Here is a 26,092-nt window from a genome sequence, read left to right as displayed (position 1 = left end):
GTTAAAGAACTTTAAAATCAGCAGGAATTATTGGATTTCCTAACACAAGATGAGACTAATGGACAATGGACTTATGGGCATTTATAAATTCTCAATTTATGATTATTTGATCATGTTATTTGTTACATACTTCTAGCATGTGTTATGTTACTATGTACTTATATAATTTATGTAATTATGTGTAATACCTCCCATATTGATGGATTTATGTTTCAAGGTCATGACCACCCTATGTTCTAAATCAAAAGAAAGGGGGAGATGTTAGGATTACAAGGTGAGAACTCAGGTTGTCTGGGCAATTCTCTAGCTCAGAATTCACACCTTTAGTTCCGGCCTTTAGGGGGAGTTTACACCTTTGAATTTCTGAGGAGGAGTTTATATATTTAAAGGAGTTCTGAAAAGGAGTTTACACAACCTTTAAAAGAAGCAAGTTCATTGGCTGTAAGAGTTCTCACAGGCCCCGTTGAGTTCTCACTTTGAGGATAAAAGAGGGCAGCATTGAGTCTGGAGGAGAGTCTAGCCTGGGACAGAGTTGGGACAGCAGACTGGAAGGATAGCCTAGAGAAGACCAGACCTTTACAGTGACCCATTATATATCTTTTGGTCATCTGTCTTTTATCAATGTTTAGTAGACACCTTTTCAGGATTTACTTTTGCAATACTAGCAGCAAAAGAGAGCCCGAATGGTCACTGAATTCCTTATACAAGCATTTGCAATCATGGGTATGCCACAAGCAATAAAAACAGATAATGGACCTGCATATACTTCTAAACATTTTGTACACTTTTGTGCATAGAATAAGATTTTACACACGACTGGCATACCTTTTAATCCTCAAGGACAGGCAATAGTAGAGAAGAGAAACAGAGATATCAAGACACTCCTCCAAAAACAAAAGAAAGGGGAGCCATAGGTAACCCTTGAGAACTTCTAAATTTAGCTCTTTATACAATTAATTTCTTGATTTTTGATCAAGATGCACTGGCTCCAGAAGACAGGTTTTATAACCCGCCAGAAAGGCAGTATCCAGTACGAGCTGCTCCACTATTTTTAGATAAATGTCAGGTGATGTGGAGAGATCCAGAAAGTGGTGAAGGGAAGGGACAAGATAAGTTAACTGCTTGGGGAAGAGAGTTTGCTTGTATCTCTACAGATGGAGAAGGAATCAGATGGGTGCCAACAAGCTTTGTCCATCATAGAGAGACAAAGAAGACCCTTGAAACAAAGTAGAAGAACCAAAAAACATCGGGTAATCCTATTGCTAATTGTGCCCACTACTGAAAAAGCATGGCAGTTATGGCAATTGACTCATGGAAATCAAAAATTGTTAATGAGACTGCTGCAGGACTTCAAAACCCTCAGGAATCATTGGAATCTCTGAGACATGATAAGACTGCTGCAGGACTTCAAAAACTTGAAGGGATCATTGAATTCCCTGACACATAAAGTAATGGAAAATAGATTGGTTTTGGACTATTTCTTGGCTGCTGAAGTAGGCTATGTATGATTGTTATTTACATACCCTCCTTCTAGGACTTCTGGAAATCTTTTACAATACCACGTTGATTTATATTGTTTTTTATATCACTACTAGCATGTACAATTCATGTTTGTTACACCACATTGGCTCTATACTGGCTGTGGGGAGAGTCATCACCTTTAGCCTGTGCTTTATTGCTATGTGCTGATGGATTTGTGTATACCTGTTTCTAGTAAAACCTGTAAGTCTAGAAACCCACTAAGAATATCTGGCTTGACTCCCCACTTCCCTTTGGTGTTTTTCATCTCTCTTCCTGAAAAGTCAGGGAAGGTGTGACCACCTGTGTTCTAAAACAAAAGATAGCGGGAAATGTAGAGGGTTGAAAATCTGAAAAGGTGTGCTTGAATCACTCAACAGAACACTTGACACTAATTACCTATTTGATGTGAGATAATGGCTCTATATACATATATTTAGATGAGATGGTGATGTGATGATGATTCTCCTCACCATTGGTGCTTGCTGAATGTTTGGTGGTGAGGTAATCATAGGCAAGGATTGGAGGGCTGAGGGAGAGAATTTGGGGTCATTTGGAAGCAGGAAGAGAAGAAGAGAGGCTGGAGATTCCGGATTTCAGAATCCAGGATACATCTTTGGTAATCCGTGTGGCAGCTTGCCTGCCTCCTTCACTTCTCTCTCTAAAGACCAAGAACTTTGATGGATCCTGACTCCGATTCTGAGACCCTCCACGGAACTAGCCCAGACATTATATATAAAGAATGATATTATAATCAAATTAGGAGAACAAGGGATCTCTCAGATCTGTGAAGAAAGGAATTTGTGACCAAAGGAGAACTAAAGAACAATATGAGATGCAAAATGGATAATTTTGATTATATTAAATTTAAAAGATTTTGTATTTAAATTTTTTGTAACAAACAAAACCAAGTCCTCATTTCTAAAATATATAATTAACTCAAATTTATAAGCATACAAGCCATGCTCCAATTGATAGTCAAAGGATATGAACAATTTTCAGATGAATTAAAACCACTTCTAGACCACTTCTAGTCACAAGAAAAAATGCTCTAAATCACTATTGATTAGAGAAATGTGGATTAAAACAACTCTGAGTTACCATTTCAACAATCTCTCAGACTGGCTAAGATGACAGGAAAAGATAATGATAAACATTGGAGGGGATGGACGAAAACTAGGACACTAATTCATTGTTAGTAGAGTTGTGAATTGATCCAACCATTCTGGAGAGCAATTTGGAACTGTGTCCAAAGGGCTTTCAAACTATGCATACCCTTTGATTCACCAGTGTCTGTACTGGGTCTGTACCCCAAAGAGATCATAAAAAAGGGAAAGGGACCCACATGTGCAAAAATGTTTGTAGCAGTCCTTTTTGTAGTGGCAGGGAACTGGAAATTGAGTTGATGCCCATTAGTTGGGGAATGGCTGGATAAGTTATAGTATATGAATATAATGGAATATGCATACGAATATAATAGAATAATAGAATATGTTCTATGAGAAACAATCAGCAGGAGAATTTCAGAAAGGCCTGGAGAGCCTAACATGAACTGATAATAAGTGAAGTGAATAGAACCAAGAGAGCATTGTACATGAAAACAACAAGATTATGTGATGATCAACAGTGATGAACTTGGCTCTTTTCAGCAATGAGTTGATCCCTGCCAATTCCAATAGACTTGTGAGTTATCTGCATCCAGAAAGAGAACTATGGGAACTGAATGTATGATTCTTACCTTTTTGTTGTTTGTTTGCTTTTTTTTCTTTCTCATTTTCCCCTTTTTTTTGATCTTTTTCTTGTGCAGCATGATAAATATGGAAATACATTTAGAAGAACTGTATATGTTTAACATATTAGATTACTTTAGGTCTAGAGGAATAGGTGGGGATAAAGGAGGGAGAAAATGTGGAACCCAAAGTTTTGGAAGGAAGTTGAAAACTATCTCTGCACCTATTTTTTCCCCTGAGGCAATTGGGGTTAAGTGACTTGCCTAGCTAGGATCATACAGCTAGGAAGTGTTAAATGTCTAAGACCAGACTTGAACTCAAGTTCTCCTGACTTCAGGGCTGGTGTTTTCATGTATTTTGGAAATAAAAAGCTATTATTTAAAAAAAAAAATGGAAAGAAAGTGCAGTATGACTTTAAGTGCTATCATTTTCAGATAAAAATTCAGCCAAAAACGTTAAATTTTATGGAAGAAGCAGTCAATTACAGAGACTAAGACTGTCTTTGTACTTATAGGGAAAAAACTCATGAGTGTTTGGGTTTTGTGTTTTTGTTTTTTGTGGGGTTTTTTGTTGTTGTTCTTTGTACTTACAGAAAAAAAAAACTAGAATAACAGATTACAACAAAAAATTTACCTGAAAAACTTGAAGAAGCATTTGGACTCAGTGCTATTTTCTCCATAATATTATATAAAGTGATACCATGCTATGATGGTAGGAAGCTGAAGTAGATAACTTTTTCCAGGACCCATTTACTCTTGATGAGGTTAGGGTTCCTGGTGATCACGGAACCAAACAATAAGGTTAGTGGCAGGTTTGGAGTTCAGGGAACCAAATGAAGAGGTCAGACTCCCCTAGATTCCCCTAGGATTTGGTGCAGGGCAGGGAGTTGTGGGAACTCCTTCTGGCGGCATAGAGGTCCTTCATAAAGGAATTTATGAATCTGAAAAGCTAGACTGGTAAAAGAAGTTTGTTATTGGTATTGGGAAGTTAGCGTTTCCTATGCATGAGCAGAAAGACTGAATACCTTGGTGGCAAGGTCTCGACAGAGAAGTAAAGTTTCCAGTAGAGAAATCCCAACAGAGAGGTATAAAGTCTTGTTAGGGAACTAGGTAAGAAAGATAAAGAGAGGATAACGCTGAAAGAGACTATCATTTCAGTGGGCAGAGAGTTACTGCTATATCAGGGAGAGAGAGGTTCCTTGGCATGGCATATTAGGTCCTCTGCAAGGACCCAAGTTGATTTGTTTTATAATAGAAGCCTAGGCTAGCAGCTTTGATGGGGGCTGGGTGCAGTTAGAGCTAGAATCAGAGAAAATCTTGGAATTGAATGAGTGTCTCTGGGCTAATTTTCACCTCAGTAGGGAGCTTAATCAGTAATGAGTGTTATCAATGGGAAAACAGAATGAAGTTGTTTATCCTGTTTCCCTCAGGCTGGGTCTTTTAAAGAGGCCAGGATTCAAAGCGACTTTCTCCTTGAAGGAGTTTTAGAGAGCGTTTCAGGTCCCCCCACGTCACTCTTACTGAAGTATAAGCTTGCCTGAGGTACTGAAATAACATTACTTCTGAACCAGATGGCCCTACTTTGATACTGGATGTATCAAAAGATAGATCCAGGAACATTCTGTCAAACTTCTCTCACAGATCAAAACTGAAGCTCCTTAGAGAGCAAAGAAGGTTAGACTGTTCTCAGTTTGGAAATTAGGTTGTATTCTTATCTTGAAAGAAATATCTACTTTTTTTTTAATAATTGTTTATTTAATTTTTATTTTATTTTATAATTATAACTTTTTTTTGACAGTACATATGCATGGGTAATTTTTTACAACATTATCCCTTGCACTTACTTCTGTTCAGATTTTTTTCCCTTCCTCCCCCAACCCCCTCCCCCAGATGGCAGGCAGTCTTATACATGTTAAATATATTACAATATATTCTAGATACAAATTATGTGTGTAGAACCGAATTTCTTGTTGCACAGGAAGAATTGGATTCAGAAGGTAAAAATAACAGTTTACACTCATTTTCCAGTGTTCCTTTTCTGGATGTAGCTGATTCTGTTCATCATTGATTAATTGGAATTGGATTAGCTCTTCTCTATGTTGAAGATATCCACTTCCATCAGCATACATCCTCGTACAATATCATTGTTGAAGTGTATAATGATCTTCTGGTTCTGCTCGTTTCACTCAGCATCAGTTGATGTAAGTCTCTCCAAGCCTCTCTGTATTTCTCCTGTAGGTGACTGCTGCTTTATAATATAGTTTTAGATCACGTACAGCTAGACCACCTTCATCTGATTTTTTTTTCATTAATTCCCTTGAAATTATTGACCTTTTGTTCTTCCATATGAATTTTGTTGTTATTTTTTTCTAGGTCATTAAAATAGTTTCTTGGAAGTCTGATTGGTATAGCACTAAATAAATAAATTAGTTTAGGGAGTATTGTCATCTTTATTATATTCACTCGGCCTATCCAAGAGCACTTAATGTCTTCCCATTATTTAAATCTGACTTTATTTTTGTGGCAAGTGTTTTGTAATTTTGCTCATATAATTCCTGACTTTTCTTTGGTAGATGAATTCCCAAATATTTTATACTCTCAACAGTTGTTTTGAATGGAATTTCTCTTTGTATCTCTTGCTGTTGCATTTTGTTGGTGATGTGCAAAAATGCTGAGGATTTATTTGGATTTATTTTATATCCAGAAACTTTGCTAAAGTTGTGAATTATTTCTAAGAACTTTTTATTAGAATCTCTGGGGTTCTCTAAGTATACCATATCATCTGCAAAGAGTGATAGTTTGATTTCCTCATTACCTACTCTTATTCTTTTAATCTCTTTCTCGACTCTTATTGCTGAGGCTAACATTTCTAATACAATATTGAATAGTAATGGTGATATTGGGCAACCTTGTTTTACTCCTGATCATACTGGGAAAGGTTCCAGTTTTTCCCCATTACATAAGATGCTTACTGACGGTTTAAAATATATACTCCTTACTATTTTAAGGAATAGTCCATTTATTCCTATACTCTCAAATGTTTTTAGTAGGAATGGATGTTGGATTTTATCAAATGCTTTTTCTGCATCTATTGAGATGATCATAAGGTTTTTGTTAATTTGATTATTAATATGGTCAATTATACTAATAGTTTTCCTAATATTAAACCAGCTCTACATTCCTGGTATAAATCCTACTTGATCATTTATCCTGGGGATAATTTTCTGAAGTCTTTTTGCTAATATCTTATTTAAGACTTTAGCATCAATATTCATTAAAGAGATTGGCCTATAGTTTTCTTTCTCATTTTTTCACCCTACCTGGTTTAGGTATCAGTACCATGTCTGTGTCATAAAAGGAGTTTGGTAGGACTCCTTCATTGCCTATTTTTTCAAATAGTTTATATAACATTGGGGCTAATTGTTCTTTAAATGTTTGGTAGAATTCACATGTAAATCCATCTGGTCCTGGGGATTTTTTCTTGGGGAGTTGATTAATAGCTTGTTCTATTTCTTTTTGTGAAATGGGACTATTTAAGCAATTTACTTCCTCCTCTGTTAGTCTAGGAAGCCTATATTTTTGGAAGTAGTCATCCATTTCATTTAAGTTATCAAATTTATTAGCATAAAGTTGGGCAAAGTAACTCCTTATTGTTGTTCTGATTTCCTCTTCGTTGACGGAAAGATCCTCCTTTTCATTTTTAAGACTAAATCTGAGTTTCCTCTTTCCTTTTTTTGATCAGATTTACCAAAGGTTTATCTATTTTATTGGCTTTTTCATAAAACCAACTCTTGGTTTTATTTATTAATTCAATAGTTTTTTTTTACTTTCAATGTTATTGATTTCTCCTTTTAATTTTAGAATTTCAAGTTTAGTATTTGATTGGAGGTTTTTAATTTGGTCTTTTTCTAGCTTTTTAATCTGCAGGCCCAATTCTCTTTCTCTATTTTATTCAAGTAAGCCTCTAAAGATATAATTTTCCCTTATTACCACTTTAGCTGCATCCCACAAATTTTGGTATGATGTCTCATCATTGTCATTATCTTGGGTGAAATTATTAATTATTTCTATAATTTGCTGTTTCACCCAATCATTCTTTAAGATGAGATTATTTAATTTCCAATTACTTTTTGGTCTATTTACCCTTAACTTCTTGTTGAAAGTAGTTTTTATTGCATTGTGATCTGAGAAGAAAACATTTACTATTTCTGCCTTCCTGCATTTAATTTTGAGATCTTTATGTCATAAGATATGGTCAATTTTTGTATAGGTTCTACAAACTGCTGAGAAGAAAGTATACTCCTTTCTATCACCATTCAGTTTTCTCCAAAGATCTATCATTCCTAATTTTTCTAATTTTCTTTCTTTCATTTCTTTCATTTCTTTCTTATTTGTTTTGTGGTTTGATTTATCTAATTCTGAGAGTGCAAGGTTGAGATCTCCCACTATTATAGTTTTGCTGTCTATTTCTTCTTGCAACTCTCTTAACTTCTCCTTTAGGAAGTTAGATGCTATACCACTTGGTGCATATATGTTTAGTATTGACATGGCTTCATTGTCTATGCTACCTTTTAGCAGGATATAGTTTCTTTCCTTATCTCTTTTGATTAGATCAATTTCTGCTTTTGTTTGATGTGAGATAAGGATGACTATCCCTGTTTTTTTTACTTCTCCTAAATCATAATAGATTCTGCTCCAGCCTTTTACCTTTACTCTGTATGTATCTCCTTGCTTTAAATGTGTTTCCTGTAAGCAACATATTATAGGGTTCTGACTTTTGATCCAGTCTCCTATCTGCCTCTGCTTAATAGGAGAGTTCATCCCATTCACATTTACAGTTAAACTTACTAATTCTGTATTTCCTGCTATCATATTATCCCCAGATTATGCCTTTTTCCTCTCGTCCCCCCTTATCCCCTTCCCCAGTATTAGACTTATGGACCCCACTTGTGTCATGCAGCCCTCCCTTTTTAGTATCCCTCCCCCCTCCTTTTAAGTCCCTTCCCCTTTCTTGTTTCTCTTTTCCTTTTCCCTTTTCCTCTCCTCCCTTTTAATGAGGTGAAAGAGAATTCTCTGAAAAATAAATATGTCAATTATTTACTCTTTGAACCTACTCTGATGAGAGTAAGATTCACACATGTTCCTCCCCCTCTCTAAATTCCCTCATATATTGTAAATTTTATTTGCCTCTTCCTGGGATGTAGTTTCCCTCTTTTTATCTCTCCTTTCCCATTTTCTGATACTATCCTATTTCCATCTCTACTTCCCTTTTTTTAGTTATATCAGTAAAATGAAATTATACATGTGGACTTTCTGTATATCCACAACAGAAATACAGTTCTCAAGAGTACTTTTTATCTTTTTCTTCTTCTCTTGAGTCTTGTGATTGGAGATCAAATTTTTTATTTAAATCTGGTTTTTTTCTTAGAAACAAATGGAATTCCTCTGTTTCATTAAATGACCATCTTCTTCCATGGAAGAAAATGCTAAACTTAGTTGGGTAGTTTATTCTTGGCTGTATTCCAAGTTCTTTTGCCTTTCAGAATATCAGATTCCAGGCTCAATGTGGTGTAACAAACATGAATTATACATGCTAGTGGTGATATAAAAAACAATATAAATCAACATGGTGTTGTAAAAGATTTCCAGAAGTCCTAGAAGGAGGGTATGTAAACAATAGTCACACATACGCCTTCTTCAGCATTCAAGCAATAGTCCAAAATCAATCTATTGTCCATTTCTTCACATGTCAGGGAATGGAATGATCCCTGGAAGATTTTGAAGTCCTGCAACAGTCTTTTTATGTGTTAGGGAATCCAATGACTCCTGCAGATTTTGAAGTCCTGCAACATTCTTATCATGTCTCAGAGAATCCAATGATTCCTGAGGGTTTTGAAGTCCTATAACAATCTTATCATGTTCAAATAATCCACTAATTCTGGAGGGTTTTGAAGTCCAATAATTTTGGATGTCCATGAGTCAAATGCCATAACTGCCATGCTCTTTCAGTGGTGGGCACTGTCAGCAATGATGTTTCTTGGGTCTTCTCCTTCGTTTCAAGGGTCTGCTCCATCTCTTTCCAATGAACAAGGCGAATACGGCTCGTTGGCACCCATCTGATTCCTTCTCCATCTGTAGAGATACAAAAAAAAAACCCTCTCCCCCAAGCAGTTAACCTATCTAGTCCCTTCTATTCACCACTTTCTGGGTCTCTCCACATCATCTGGTGATTATCTAAAGATAGTGGAGTTGCTCGCACTGGACACTGCCCTTCCAGTGGGTTATAAAACCTGTCTGCTGGAGCCAGTGCGTCTTTGTCAAAAATCAAGAAGTTAATAGTATAAGGAACTAGTAGAAGTTCTCTAGGGTTAACTGTGGATCTCCCTTTCTTTTGTTTTTGGAGGAGAGTCTTAATGTCTTAATGCTTCTCCTCTCTACTATTGCTTGTCCTTGAGGATTAAAAGATATGCCAATGGTATGTAAAATCTTATACTGTGTACAAAAGTGTGCAAAATGTTTAGAAGTATATGCAGGTCCATTATCTGTTTTTATTTCTTGTGGCACACCATAATTGCAAATGCTTGTATAAGGAATTCAGTGACTACTTTTTACTGCTGGTATTGCAAAAGTGAATCCTAAAAATCCTAAAAAAAAAAAACAAAAAAAAAAAAACATGGATAAAAGACAGATGACTAAAAGATTTTAATGGGTCACATCCATGTGCCAAATTTCACTGGGTCTCAAACCACAAGCGTTCTTCCCTGGAGGGAGTGTAGGAGCATAGAAAGGAATGCAAGCTGTAGAGGCTTTTACTGTGCTCCTGGCTTCCTCTCTTGTTATTCCAAATTGTAAATATAAAGCTCAAGCAGCCTGATGATATTTAAAATGAGATTCTTGGGCTTCTTGAAATAAAGGAGTATTGGCCAACATAATTAGAAGGTTATCTACCTTTGAATTACCATCAAAACTAGGACCTGGAAGTTCACTATTAGAGTGGACATGCAAGATAAAAATCTTACCTGGATGCTTTCTCACTTGCTCTTGAAGTTCCTTAAAGAGCTGATATATTAGAGGCTACAAATTTTATTTGGCCTGTGGCAGTTCTTTGTACCACACCTACTGAATAGGCTGAATCAGATATTATATTTATATTTCCTGAATAATAAATAAGAGCTAGAAGATTGCAGATAATTCATTCTGCTCAATGGACTGAAAAGGAGTTCTGCCTACTCTCTTTATAGTTAAGTCACGAGAGTATATAGTGCAAATATTATGTTTGCATGCATTTGTAAAGATAGTTGATCCTTTACGAGGACCTTTAGAAAGCTTTTCTTCAAGAAGCCATCACCAATTATGTAATAGTCTGGTTATCTTTAATGGAGATCCATGTGTAAAATTTAGAGCCATGGCTAATAAAATATGCCACTTTGGGATGGTTTCACAGCATACATTAATTTGTGCATTAGTATAAAAGGTGTATATCTTGTCAGGTCTTATCCCAGATAATTGTACTGCTCGCTTAATGGTCTTTAATAAAATTCTTGCCACAAGCACTGGGTAAAGAGTAAGGATTTGTTCTGGTTGTGCTGAGAGATTCATCCACTCTATCACACTGTCTCCTTGATGAAGGACTGCTGTGGGTGCCTCTTTTGTAGCAAAAAACTGATATTTCCAAGGGTTTTCGAGTGATTCTTTCAACTACATTGGATAAAGTCAGTTTAACTTCTCTCAAAGCTTCTTGAGCTGCTTTGGTAAGCTGGAGTGGTGAGTTTAAAGCACTGTCTCCCCTTAAAATGTCATATAATGATTGCAATTGATAGGTACCTAACATCTATCAATTTCTGAAAATCATTTAAGGTGTTTAGCTTCTGTGTTCTTAAGGAAAATTTTTGTAGTAAGCACCTTAGGGTATACTTCATATCCTAAATATTGAAAAGAAGCATGTCTTTGAATTTTTTCTGGAGCTATGTGCAATTTGTAGTTCTTTAGTGTTTCCAAGTCTTTTGTAGACATGCTTTAACATTTGTTCTTCAGGTGCCCATCCCAACATATCATCCCTGTAATGTTGCTTTTGGAAATGCTTTTCTTACTGGAGTAAGAGCAGCAGCAACATATGTTTGGCACAGAGTAGGGCTGTTTTTCATTCCCTGTGGCAAAACTGTCCATTCACATTTTTTATAAGGCTCAGCTAAGTTAATGCTGGGCACTGAAAAGGCAAATTTTTTCATATCCTCCTTATATAGAGGGACAGAATAGAAATAAGCCTTAATGTCTATAACACAAAGAGGCTATTCTCTAGGCAATTGAGTAGGAGATGGAAGTCTAGGTTGAAGAATTCCCATAGTTTCCATCTGTTCATTTACCTTTTTTAAATCAATCAACATCCATTTTCCAGATTTCTTTCTTACAACAAATACTGGGGAATTCCAAAAACTTAGAGAAGGTTGTAAGTGTCCTTGGTCAAGTTGCTCCTGTACTATATCTTAGGCCTGAATTTTATCGTTACCTAAGGGCCACTGTTTTATCCACACTGGTGTATCAGTTTTCCATTGGATAGGAACACATCAAAGTGTTGGCAGGCCTTCAACAGCAACCCTGCCTAAAAAACCAAAGTACTCATTTTTAATCCTAATTGTTGTAAAATGTCTCTTCCCCACAGATTGATGGGGAAGTAAAACCTCCTGTTTCACTTTCAAATATCCATCTCAAAGGGGTAGCACTAACTTCAGCTGCTATTGATCCTCCTACACTAGGTGTCTGCCTTAATCTTTGGACAGTCACTGGGCCAGTTGGCATCTCTAATAACTGAATGATCTGCACCAGTGTCTAACAATCCTTCTAATGGTATGCTATTTATATAGATAGTGAGCATAGGTTGGTCAGCTGTCCAGTATATTCCTGGATTTTGTTGCTTAGAGTCAGAATCTGGGTGACTATCACCAGATTGCTTATTAGGAGTCTGTATCAGTAAACCTGATGCTACTACTTCTCCTGGTTGATAAGTCACACAATGTCTACCTGTATTAGTGACTGGGATATTACCTACACATTCCCCAGTTTCCCACATCAGTGTATGGATGAACACTGTTTTGTAAGTACTCTCAGGAGGCAAAATGGTCAAGCTTACTGTGTCTGGAGGCATAGGCTGGAGAGGAACAGATTTCACCTCTCCAAGGGTATCTAAGTTGTCCCAGCTGCATACAACTCTATTCTCCTCAATTGTAATCCCTTTCTCCCATCAGGTTTCTTCCTGGCTGATTGATTGTGTAATCCCTTTCTCCCATCAGATGGCTTCCTGCCTGATTGGTCATGTCTGGTATTGAACTTCTAGATACTCTCTGGGTGTAGTATCGGCTATCATCATGCCCCAAGTATTTTTTGCCTTGGGCCCTGGGGCTGGGCCCCTCATCCCATTTCCCTGAGTCAGTCTACATTCTGATGCCCAATGGAAGTTTCTGTTGCATTTTGGACATGGTGTATTGGGTCTTGTTCTCCCACCCTGTTTTCTCACTCTGTCTCTATGCCAACATTGAGCTTTCAGATGCCCTACTTTACCAAACTGAAAGCATTGACTCTGGAAGTCCCTTGCCAAAAGGGACCTTATCTTCCCATGTTGGTATTTTGGGAAGTCTGCATCATAGCCTAGCTATAAAAGGTATTTGTGCCCACTGTGGCACAGCATTTTATGATCTCTAAAGGAGCCTTCTTGCATAGTCCTAGTATAATTCTTCTACAAACCGCATTAGCATTTTCTTTAGCAAGTTGCCTTATCATAATTCATATTGTAACATAATATAATTAATAATATAATATTCATATTATAACATAAATTGTTACTGCATTTTCACCATTAGTTTATATGACAGCTGTGTGCAAACATCCCACAAAATCAGCAAAGAGTTCATTTGGCCCTTGTGCAGTTTTTGTGAAGGTCTCACCCTTGTCGTTTTTACCAGGGAGAAAAGCCCATGTTTTGATAGCAGCAGTAGCAATTTGCTCATATGCTGCTATGAGGTAATTAATCTGTACTGAAATGTCTGCATAAGAATGTACACCCATTAGTTGGTCATAAGTGATTGGAGGATTAACTCTACTATGACTATTTTATTGGGCTTGTATCCTATAGAGCCCATTATATTCAGAAAGCCACAACAAATTTTGTCCAGGTTCTAAGCATGTCCTTGCTATAGATTTCCAGTCCCTAGGGATTAAGACTTCATAAGCCAAATTCTATAATAACATCTTAACATAAGCTGATGTAGCCCCACAAAGAGTGCAAGTCTTTTTCAGGTCTTTGAGGATTTCTATTTCAAAATGAGTGTATCTTCTACTTTCTTGACTGAAGAGATACATTCCTATTTTCAAATCAGCTAAATCCTGCCCTTCTTCTGTGGCTTTAAGTAGTGCCTTTTGCAATCTAGTCATAGGAGGGGGTGATTGCTATGGGGGAAGTGCTGGTAGTATCACTGTCTTTCCCACTCCCTCCCTCCTGGAAGGTGATGGGGGCATGTCAAGAACCACTTCCCGTTTAGGCAGGGTTGAAGCTGTCTAGAGAGAGAGAATCACCACACCCTTCAACCTCACTTAACTCCACATGCCTTCTGGTGATATTGCTATTAATCTATTCTTTGTCTTCCTCTTTTTCCTCATACTTCCTCATCTGGCTGTCATGAAAATTTTTCCTTTTTCCATAACTTGCAGGATTCTTTAAGGCCAATTGTATTATGTATTATGTATTATGGGAATTGAACCAGGACCTTTATCATTGTAGTACTCACATAGTTGATCTCTTACTAGTTTCCAATTATCTGACCCTATATCTTCTTCCTTTAAGACCCAAGGGGACGTACCCCTTGTGCCCAATGTGCTCAAGAGTCTAGTGATCTGCAACCAAGTTATAATTAAGCCTTGTCCCTTACAAGATAGTGAATAAAAATAGCAATCTAGTGTTTGATAAATCCAAAGATCCCAACTTTTGGGATAAGAATTCATTATTTGACAAAAACTGCTGGGAAAACTGGAAATTAGTAGGGCAGAAACTAGGCAAAGACCCACACTTAACACCACATATTAAGATAAGATCAAAATGGGTCCTTGATTTAGGCACAAAGAACGAGATTATAAATAAATTAGAGGAACAGAGGATAATTTACCTCTCAGACTTGTGGAGGAGGAAGGAATTTGTGACCAAAAGAGAACTAGAGATTATTATTGATCAAAAAATAGAAAATTTTGATTACACCCAATTAAAAAGCTTTTGTACAAACAAAACTAATGCAAACAAGATTAGAAGGGAAGTAACAAATTGGGAAAACATTTTTACAGTTAAAGGTTCTGATAAAGGCCTCATCTTGAAAATATACAGAGAATTGACTCTAATTCATAAGAAATCAAGCCATTCTCCAATTGATAAATGGTCAAAGGATATGAACAGACAATTTTCAGATGATGAAATTGAAACTACTTCCACTCATATGAGTGTTCCAAATAACTACTGATCAGAGAAATGCAAATTAAGACAACTCTGAGATACCACTACACACTTGTCAGATTGGCTAAGATGACAGGAACAAATAATGATGAATGTTGGAGGGGATGTGGGAAAACTGGGACACTGATGCATTGTTGGTGGAGTTGTGAAAGAATCCAACCATTCTGGAGAGCAATCTGGAATTGTGCCCAAAAAGTTATCAAAACTGTGCATATCCTTTGATCCAGCAGTGCTACTACTAGGCTTATATCCCAAGGAAATACTAAAGAAGGTAAAGGGATATGTGCCAAAATGTTTGTGACAGCCCTTTTTGTAGTGGCTAGAAACTGGAAAATGAATGGATGCCCATCAATTAGAGAATGGTTGGGTAAATTATGGTATATGAATGTCATGGAAATTATTGTTCTGTAAGAAATGACCAGCAGGATGAATACAGAGAGGCTTGGAGAGACTTACATCAACTGATGCTGAGTGAAATGAGCAGAACTAGGAGATCATTATACACTTCAACAACAATACTGTATGAGGATGTATTCTGATGGAAGTGGACATCTTCAAGATCTAATCCAATTCCAATTGATCAATGATGGACAGAATCAGCTACACCCAGAAAAGGAACACTGGGAAATGAGTGTAAACTGTTAGCATTTTTTGTTTTTCTTCCCAGGTTATTTTTACCTTCTGAATCCAATTCTTCCTTTGCAACAAAAACAACAAAATTCGGTTCTGCACATCTATATTGTACCTAGGATATACTATAACATATTTAATATGTATGGGAATGCCTGCCATCTAGGGGAGGGGGTGGAGGGAAGAAGGGGGGGTGGAGGGAAGAAGGGGAAAATTCAGAACAGAAGGGAGTACAAGAGATAATGTTGTAAAAAATTACCTATGCATATGTACTGTCAAAAAATGTTATAATTATAAAAAAAAGAAAGTGGGCAAATGTAATTTAAACTAATACAATGACTAAAATGAACAGGAATTGAGCATTAATCCTCAATTAACCAGAAAAAAAAAGTCTTGTCCCTTGATCAACTTAAGTATGCTTTCTATAGTACCCCTTTGAGGTGGAGTTGGGGGTGGGGCTGGGGGTGGAGGAGAATCTTTTCCTAATATCTGCGCCATTTAAGCTAGAAAAGGTTACTAGTTTAGCTCTTAACAAAGTAAATTCCCTGTTTGTCTATTAAAATACTCATCCTATTTCCTGGTCACCGGGAGACTTCTTCAGTGAAATAGGCAGCAAATGTGAGGACCGAGTTAGCACCCTGGATACCTTAGAATCACCTGGAGTCAGGATAAGCAAAAGTCCTTTGTCTTTATGGGTAGAAGTGAAAGGAATGGATGTGCAGGATCTCTTCGACCTCTCCTCTTCATCTCCCACCCAAAAAATGACTTTGGCTAGTCTTACTCCAATTGTAGTCCCTCCTACAATTTTCTGTATAAACCAAACAATTGGGCCAGCACAGAATAGGGGGAAGGGCCATTTTCCAAGCATATTCTAATAGGGTATTGACTAATCAGTAATTAGCTTTAAGTGCTCAGTTGTCCAACCTCAGTGCATCAACTAAAGAGTTTCAGCCCTTTACACTTGTTAACCTCAGCTTATGCTTTTCTCCTTTCCTTCTCCCTTACCTCTCTCCTCAGTATTAAACTTGTGAGCACCATTTGCCTCACACAGCCCTCCTTTTTTAGGATCCCTCCCTCCGCCTTAAAGTTCCTCCCCTTTTCTTACCCCTTTTCCTCAGAATTTCTGTATTCCCTTCCACTTAGCTTACTTCTTCCCTTTTCACTTGTCCCCTCCCACTTTTCAATGAGGTGGGAGAAGTTTCACCATAAATGAAATATATCAAATATTTTTCTCTTTAAGCCAATTCTAATGAGAGTAAGATACGCACTATGTTCATCTCCCTCTCTTTTTTCCCTCAGATATAATAGATTTCCTTTGCCTCTTCATGAGTACCCTCACTTTACCCCTTTTTCTGGTACAATTTCCTTTCCTCCTCTAGTTTCTTTTTTATATTATAATAGTAAAACCAAATTATACATGTATTCTTTTTATATACTCATACTAGAAATACAGTTTTCTTTTTGTTTTTATAGATTTCTTTTTACCTTTTTATGTTTCTCTTGAGTCCTATATTTGGAATCAAACTTTTTGTTTAGTTCCAGTTTTTTTCATCAGAAATAGATAAAATTCCCCTATTTCATTGAATGTCAATCTTCTTCCCTGGAAAAAATGTTCATTTTGACTGGTTAAGTTATTCTTGGCTGCATACCATGTTCCTTAGCCTTTCGAAATATCAGATTCCATGCCCTTGGATCCTTTAATGTGGATGCTACTAGATTCGCTGAGTAATCCTTATTTTGGCTCCTCTGTATTTTAATTGCTTTTTTCTAGCTGCTTGTAGTATTTTTACCTTGGTCTGATAGTTCTGTAATTTAGTCACAATATTTCTTGGAGTTTTGATTTTGGGATCTCTTTCAGTAGGTGATAGTTGAATTCTTTCAATGTCTATTTTACCCATTGTTTCTATAACATCTGGGCAGTTTTCTTTGATGATTTCCTGAAAAATTTTTTCATCATAATTTTCAGGAAGCAAAGCAATTCTGAGATTATCTCTCCTAGATCTATTTTCCAGATCTGTTGTTTTCCCAAGTAGGTATTTAACATTTTTTTCAATTTTTTCATTTGTTGGGGGAGGGGTTATTTGACTGATTCTTGGTGTCTTCTCAAGTCATTCATTTCCATTTGTTCAACTCTGATTTTTAATGAATTATTTTCTTTATTTACTTTTTTATTTCTTCTTGTAATTGTACAATTGAGTTTTTAAATGAATTGTTTTGTTCTATGGAATTTTTTTTGCATTTCATCAGTTTTATTTTTTAGAGAGCTATTTTCTTTTTCAACTCATTAATTCTGTTTTCCTTGGAATTGTTTACCTTTTCCACTTCACTAATTCTATTTTTCAGGAATTTGATTTCTTTAACTTTTAATGAGTGGAATGACTTATCCAGACCCTCTTGCCAAGCTTCCCTTTCCTTTTCCCATTTTTCTTCTACCTCTCTTGTAAGAGCTTTTTAATTTCTTCTAGGAGCCTTGTGTGGTAGGGACCAGATCATATCCCCCTTTGGGGTTTCATCTAGAGACAATCTGTTTTTAGTCTCCTCAGGATTTGAAGGAGGAGACTCTCTATCTGTATAGAAGCTATCTATAGTTAGAGCTTGCTTCAACTTTTTACTCATTTTGACAAAAAAAAAAAAAAAGCAAGTGTGGTCTGGTTTTTGGGCAGTATGGTATTACCAAGCCTCTACAGACTACAGGAAGTAGCAATGAAGCAGCAATGGGACAGCAATGGCTGCATTGAGTCTGCACAGCAGTTGCATTCTGAGACTTTGAAAGTGTGCTGAGTGTCTCCTGGTGCTGGGTGGGTGTGGCCAGGTCCCCAGAGACTCTAGCTTTCCAGGGTTATAGTCTTTATCCCCTGTATTTATAGCTTCTCTGTTGATTAACTAGCTTGCTACAAGGGCAAAGTAGGTCACACTGTGGTAAAGCTCTCCCCACAAATTTTCCACAGGCTGAGACCACATCCCACCCCTCTGGTCTGTTCAGCATTAGCTGCCTACTGTGTTCTTGTTGCCTGCCTGCCTGAGGTCAGCACCTGGTCTAATTGTCCCCATCTGCAAGCAAAAACAGATCTTTTCTGGTGAATTTTGAGGATATCTTCTTTCTGTTGGTAATGTGTTGTATTCCCAATATTCATGGTTTTTTTCAGTCAAGCACTAATTCCGAAGCCTTTCATAAAAGAAGTAGTCTGAGGGCAAGGAAGAGCTTAGATAGAAGTGTGTCTCCTCTCCATCATCTTGGCTCCACCTCTCCAAGAAGAGGCCATATTAAAGAAATGCTGCAAAGAATCAATTTATAGGCCTTGGTAATAGATTGTAACTGGGATGTAAGAGATTATGTGAAAAGTCAAGAATGACTTGTAGATTGTAAGCCTGAGGGATTGGAAGTAACCCTCTAAAGTAATAAGGAAGGTAATAGATTTAGGGAAAAGATAATTGTTTTGAGCAAGTTGACTTTAAGATGTTCAATTTGACTAGATGTTCAAATTGAGTTGTCTGAAAGGAAATTATAGATACAAAATTGGAAGTCTGCAAAATTTGGGCAGGACAAGTAGAATTGAGATATGAGATAACCAAGTAAAGTTGTATTGAGAGAGAAGAGAAAGGATCCAGGACAAAATCTTGAAGGACATCTACAATTAGAGGGCATTATCTGGAAGAAGATTCAGCAAAGGAGACAGGAGGAATGATCAGATAAGTAGGAATCTTAAGAGCCAGAAGAAAGTGATGTACTGAGAACCTAGAGATAAAAGGATATGGAGGATAATAAGGATTGAGAAAAGGCCATTGGATTTGGTAACTAAGTGCAACTTTAGCAATTTTGGAGAGAGCATTTTTGGTAGAGTGATAAGGTTGGAAGCCAGATTGTGAGAAATTAAGAAAATAATAAGAGAAAAGTGAAGGCATCTCTTATAGATTGCACTGCCAAGAAATTTAGCTGTAAAGGGAAAACAAGATATAGGATGATAGTGGAGATGGAAAAATCAAGTAAGGATTGGGGATGGGAGAAGACATGGGAATATATGTAGGCAGTAGGGAAAGAGAAAACATTGAAAATAAGAGTGAGGTGCTAAAAGGGAAGGCAATGGGATGGAATGGAATCACTTGAGTAGATAGAGAGGTGAATGAAGCTACCCCATCATATGGAAGGGAAGTTAAGTGGATGAGTGCCAGGCAGAAATGTCAGAAAGACATTTTATGGAGTTCAAATCTGGTTTCACCCTGGCCAAGTTACTTAACCCTGTTTCCCTCAGTTTTCTCATCTGTAAATTGAGCTGGAGAAGGAAATGACAAGCCACTTTGCCAAGAAAACCCCAAACAAGGTCACAAAAGAGTTATATACTACTGAAAGAACTGAATAAAAATAATATTATTTAAGACAGGAATTGTAGCATCTCAATGCTTCCCTAACCTTGTAGCTCCCCTTAGAGCTACTCTTAACTGCCTGTTCGTCAATGGCAGGGCTAGGCCACACTTAGCTGTCTTCAGGCACCAACCTGGATCCCCCAGAGAAAGACCGATGGTAGGGATGAAGTGAAAGAGAACTTTATTCTTAGATAGCATATATTTATACCCCACCCCCACCCTGAGGATCTGGGGGAAGAGGAGGAACCTTAGGAACCTAGCATAACGGGATTGGCCCGAGAAGAAAGAAGGAGGCGAAAGAGGCTTTGAGAGCACTAAGGAGGGAGGCATAGTACCTGGGATCAGACACGCCTCTTGGAGCTATGCCCCACCTCCACATAGAACTCACCTGCCTGTACCTCAGTATCTCTCATCCTTGAGCTTGCCTTGAACTGCATTCCTTGCTCCTAGAGGCTTTTTAACCCTTACAAGGAATGAAGGAGGAATTGATAGGAAACTACTAGTGTCAGGAGAAAGAGGAGATGAAGGAAATCACAGCAAAAGACCTCAACTTTTTTTCTGTAAAACAAGACGCAAGATTCTTCACTGAGAGCATGGGAGGACAGAGAACCATAGGAGGTCTGAGGGAGGGATGAAAAGATTTCTAAGAGAAGGGGACAGTGAGTTAATGAGGCAGGCATACAAGGATTGCCTAGCAACAGCAAGGACCCAGTTGTGGTTATATAATAAATTTGTAGTGGACCCAATCAGAATGGTTATGATTTTTTTTCTCAATTTTGTTCAGCAGCACATGCATAGAATTGAAAGTAATGGATGCTGGTAATGAATGTTGAGACTTGGCAGTGTATAATTGGCAAAATAAGCAAGCTAGGTACTCAAGAGGGGAAGACAATGTTGAGTTGAATTGATTCAGCAAGATGAGAGAAGAATGTCTAGCACAAGGGAGATAATTTGAGAGAAAATTGAGGGATCAAAAAATTCATAGTGAAGATGAAGAATAGATTTTTGTGAGGGAATGCAAAAGGGACAGATAAAAAGCCAATACATTATGGTTAGATAAAGCAATTTCAGAATTCTTGAACATGGAAGTGTTGTATTTGTGGGTGATGGCAAGATCAAGTATATGACCATATGATCAAGTATGTAACTGAAGTGGAATGGAGGTATAAATTATGGGAAGTAAGAATGAAGGACTGAGTAATTACAGTATTTGAGGGAGTATCTATATCTATCTATATGTATATGTATATGGATAGATAGATAGATAGATAGATAGATAGATAGATAGATAGATACACACACGTATATCCATACATACATTTACACACACAAAATTGAATAGTATGAGGGTTGGAAGTGAGGAAGAGGGAAAAAATGGCTTGTACCACTAATTGAGGAAGGAAGAAGAGTGAACTGGGGAGGGATGAAGGAAAGTTATGTAAAGACTACAGCTAGTAATATTTTGATTGAATGAGAGATATGAATAGCATGAACCTCAAAGAAATTACTGAGTGATAGAAATAGGGGAAAAATCTACAAGTGGTAATGGGGAGCAAGGAGAGTTTCAATTCTGCTGCCTCAACTAGTGAGTTAAAGAAAATGAGTGAAAGTATAACCAAGGTGGCCAGGGAGACTGTGTCATCTAACAGACTTTCAGTAACAACTAATTCAAGAAAGGAGGAGGGGAAAAATTAGGATGAATATAAGTCTGTTGCCTATAACATTCCACAGAGCACAAAGGATGTAAAACAAGATTGAAATTTTATTTGTATCCTACCAGACAATTGCTCAATAAACAGTAGTATTAAATACCCTACTTGCCATACTAAGAGGATTGGGAGTTTTGAAAAAATGAATGGAAAAATTTTTAAATTATAAATATAAACAAAGGAAATTTTCTGGGGTAGAAGGCATGGGTAAAATATCACAGTAAAAGAACTGTTGTTAGGGGGCTTTCAACACATAACTACTCAAAACTGGGTCCAAGACATGAGTAAATGTACTTGAAAATTTTTCTGAAATTATTTTCAAAAGATTCATGTGGCAAGGTGTACAAAATAATTTGGGTAGATAATTTGGTGTCTCTACAGGCTTAGAAAATAAAATGCTCTAATTTCACTTCATCTGAGACATCTTAAAGTAGGCCTTCTAGTGAATGGATTCTTGAAATGAATATCCACTATTCTAACTGGCTATCAGTGAGGAATAAGTAATAAATATGAGCTCTATGGGCTAAGGGAAAAGAAAAGAAATCTCAAACAACTTTCACAAATCCAAGGAGCTTTATTTCTCTGAAATGTAAACTTACCAACCTAAAGATGATGGTGGCTGGCAATCATAGTTTAAAATTAAAATTAAAAAAGGAAACATTTAAAAAGTGTAACTCCATAAATTTCTGTCATAAGAAATGACTTCAAATTATACACTAAGCTTTTTACAAAGCATTGTTGTTAAAGTTTTATATCGGACCAAATACTACATCTTATGGATTTTTCAATGGTATTAAAAGATAATAAAAGTAGTTTATTTAAAATATGAGAGTTTGTTTTAAATGAAAAATACCTTAAAATGAAACAGTTTAGTTTGGATTTTTCAAGACTTTCAATTGGTTAAGAAAAAAAATCTGGGGAACTGGATGACATGGCCGCCTTGGACCAAGGCAAATTTGATGGGAATTTTGATTCCCTTGACCTTGCTGAATTTGCTAAGAAGCAACCATAGTGGAGGAAACTGTTTGGGCAAGATTCAGGCCCCTCTGCTGAGAAGTATGGTGTGGCTATTCAGCTACTGATAGGTGGGGAGTCACTGGCTGGTGTACAGGATTCATCTTCCAAAAAGTTGGAAAACTAGCAGCAATTGCAGGCGGTGGTGGATTTTTCCTTCTCCAGATTGCAAACCACACTGGTTACATCAAGATAGACTGGCAGCGAGCTGAGAAAGATATGAAGAAAGCCAAAGAACAACTGAAAATCCGGAGGAGCAACCAGCTCCCTACAGAGGTGAAGAGCAAAGCTGAGGAGGTTGTGTCATTTGTGAAAAAGAATGTTCTTGTGACAGGAGACTTTTTTGGCGGCTTTCTTCTTGGCATGGCATCTTAAGGAAGAAGATGGTGATCACTGCACTTGCCAATGCCCTCCCACCAGCTCTACTGGGCCTTTCTTCTCATAATTAGAACCTGCAATGTGGAAGCAGCATAACCCATGTAGCTAAGATGATGATCTAAGATGATGAAAGAAAATAGATGATCTTACCTTGTTTGTCTCCTCCCTAGCCTCAGAGCTCTTTGAGGGCCTGCTTTAGAATGAATTAGTTCTTTTCTAGGCCATAAAATCAAGTTTTCTTTTCCTTCCTGTAAGCCAACTGATTGGGGAAAGATGCATTCTCAAACTCTCTAGCTGGCCTCAAAGCTGCCAGGGACTCTCCCTGTTGTGTTCTGCCTTGTGGAAATGAATACCCCTATCCATGATAATAAAAAGCACTGGCAGAAAAAAAATAAGAAAAAAATCTTGGGTACATAGTATCCAATCTGATTTGTACTTTTATTAGTATAAAAGTTCCTGATACTACAAAAGGACCCCATAGAACCTGCCTTCCAAGTATTAGTTCCTCTGGAAGTTGGTTGCCAATAAATTAATAGTATTCACTATGACAGTGAATTTGTCAGGCATAAGTGCAGGTGGAATGAGGTTTTCTTGGGTGGGAAAGAAAAATTTCCAGTCTAACCATTCATCTTCAGACTGTGTCTATTTCACATGGATTCAGGCCCTTGTTCTCAGCATCTTTATACATCCTTAGGAAGTCTTTGAAACGAGGAGCACAGCTTAATCTGGCTTCTCCAAAGTGCATTCGCCCTGTGAAGAGGAAATCCCCATTTCCTGGTTTCACTCCACATTCCAATAATGTCTTGATCTGTCCTTGCCAGCTTTCACTGCTTTCCACAATCTGAAAGACTTTATTCTTCTGCCTATACAGTTTGTTGACATGGACGTCAATGATAGATTCTTGTTGTTCTGGCTCATTTGTTACATTCTGGATGGATCCTCTTACCACTAGAAGAAAAAAATGGAGAAAGAAGTCAAAAACATTAGAAACTCTTATAAGTAGGAACAATGACTTTATGCTTCTTTGAAGGCCTTAAACACAGCACATATTTAGTAACTAATTAATGGCAAATTAAAAGTAAATAAGAGTCAGATATTTTCATTAATAGAATCACTGACTTTTATAACTGGAAGAGATAGTAGATTAAAGGCTATTAAGCCCATCCAACTTTTTCCAGATAAAGAAACTAAGGTATACAAGTAGTTAAGTGACTTGTCTAGGATGACAACACTATTAAGTGTTTGAGGTGGGATTTGAACCAAGTCTGCCTGATTCCAATTCCAATATCCTATTCACCATACAATTCTGTATCATTCCATAAACCTTTATGCAAAAGGGTCTGGAACATATGAAGATTGCCTCAAATACCTTCTTCGACATCAAGACATAAGGAGAAAATGGTAGCTTTTCAGATATAAAATGCTAGGGAACTGCTTTCAGGAAAATGATGTACTTTGAAGAGACCAGTTGAAGGGTATATCTAGGCATTCTATTACTTTAAACTACTTAGGGGTTATGAAAAGTCAGACAAGCTTCTTGAATCTGGGAATCTGAGCTCAGGATTTTAAATATTGAATGAAGCAACAAATGTAACATTTGGCAAAAACCACCTCAGTTGAACTAACTTGTCAGGAAATACACACCAGGGGAAAAAAAAGATGAGACCAGTCTAAGCATCTCCCCCACTCCACTTTTTTGTTCATTTCTCTAGGATCTCCAAAATGAGGGCAACAAAAACTGAAAGTTCCAGGTTGAGAATTTCTCATTTGCAAAGGCAAATGCATCAGTTTTATCTTGCATGAGACCCCACATGTACTGAGCTTATATTGGTCTTCTCTCTCAGGTAAGATTTAGTTCCCCTCATGGTTCTAGAATACCCTAAGAATCTTGACTCATCATTTTTTCTATTGCCACTGGTTTGAGCTCCCACTGGTTGGGTTTCCTCCATAGTCAGAAGGCCAATGACTAACACCAAACTTAACATTGATTATCTTTTACAAAAGGATAGTTCCTTTAAAATACATAGAAAAAATGTAAAAACATTTGTTCTAACACCTCCAGAATCTTTGTTTTTATTGTTCAATTAGCCATGTATGACTGTGACCCCATAAACTTTTATCCATAATGTTTTATTACCATTTTACAGATGAAGCAAAGGAGCTAGATAAGTGGCCCAAAGTTACATTGCTCATGTCTGAGACTGGAATTGAACTCAGATCTTCCTGATTCCAGGCCCCAAGGTTCTATGCACTGTCACACTTTGCTGTACTAGGGTTTTTTCTCCTAAATCATATTATTCTCAAAGAGACAAACAAGTTCAACTTAGCCCACTTCTTACATACACACAGGTTCCATTAAGTTCCCATCTAAAAGTAAAATCTAGGCTAGAAGAGTCCTCATTTCAGCTTCCACTAAGAGGAGGATCCCTACTCAAAAGAAGTTTACATTCTAATGGAGATAAAAACAAATATATATTTAAGGTATTTACAGAATAAATACAAAGTAAAGCCACTATGGTTATATAAATGGTATAGGAGGGAATATACTAACAATTGGGGGGTAGGAATCAGAAAAAGCTTCATGTAGAAAATAGTGTTTAAGCTTCACCTTTACAGAAAAGAGGAGTTCTATAAGGCAGAAGTGAATAAGAAATACATTCCCATAATGGAGGATGGTCAGTGCAAAGGCACAAGAAATAGACTATGATATTGGTGGAATAGGAAAAAAATAGCCTAGTTTAGCCATAGTTTAAATCGGAGGGGAGTAGTGGGAAATAAAGTTAACATTTAATATGGCTTAAAAGGTAGGTTGAAGCAAGACTGAAGTATTTGAGAGCTAAACAAAGAAATTTATATATGACTGAATTAACTGAGTAATGGAATCACATGATAAGACCTGCATTTAAGGAAATTTACTTTGGCAGAAATATGTAGGCAGTGCTGGTGTTTGGAAAGACTTTAGGTAAGGTGACAAAATTAGGAGGCTATTGCAGTAATCTAGGTGAAAGATAATAAAGGCTTAAACTAATGTCATAGTTTTGTGAATATACAGAAGACGTATGCACTGTAATTAAGGTAGAAACAAGACTTAGCAACTGACTTCACTGTAAAGTGAAGGTAATAAAAAAAAGTTACAAACTTGGAAACCTGGAAGAATGATGGTGTCTTCAACAGAAATAGGAAAGTTGGGAATAACAAAGGAGTTGTGGGAGATAGGTGCAGGGAAAATAAATTCTATTTTGGACAATTTTAGTTTGAAAT

At 37.0% G+C, this 26,092-nt stretch overlaps 1 protein-coding gene and 1 pseudogene across 3 annotated transcripts in view; one reads left to right on the top strand and one right to left on the bottom strand.

Annotated features, from left to right (window-relative positions):
* Positions 1–21,993: 21,993 nt before the first annotated feature.
* The window catches only part of METRNL (meteorin like, glial cell differentiation regulator), a 48,907-nt gene continuing 44,808 nt past the window's right edge, over positions 21,994–26,092 (bottom strand). For all 3 annotated transcript variants that reach the window (XM_074265032.1, XM_074265033.1, XM_074265034.1), the window contains one exon: positions 21,994–23,779. In XM_074265032.1, coding sequence (XP_074121133.1) covers positions 23,463–23,779 — 317 coding nt within the window. In that variant the 3' untranslated portion in view covers positions 21,994–23,462. The remainder of the gene's footprint in view (positions 23,780–26,092) is intronic.
* Positions 22,365–22,837, top strand: LOC141541008 (FUN14 domain-containing protein 2-like; annotated as a pseudogene).

This window comes from Sminthopsis crassicaudata, chromosome 4 (assembly GCF_048593235.1).
Source record: "Sminthopsis crassicaudata isolate SCR6 chromosome 4, ASM4859323v1, whole genome shotgun sequence".
NCBI lineage: Eukaryota > Metazoa > Chordata > Mammalia > Dasyuromorphia > Dasyuridae > Sminthopsis > Sminthopsis crassicaudata.
This window is presented reverse-complemented; position numbering and strand designations above follow the sequence as displayed.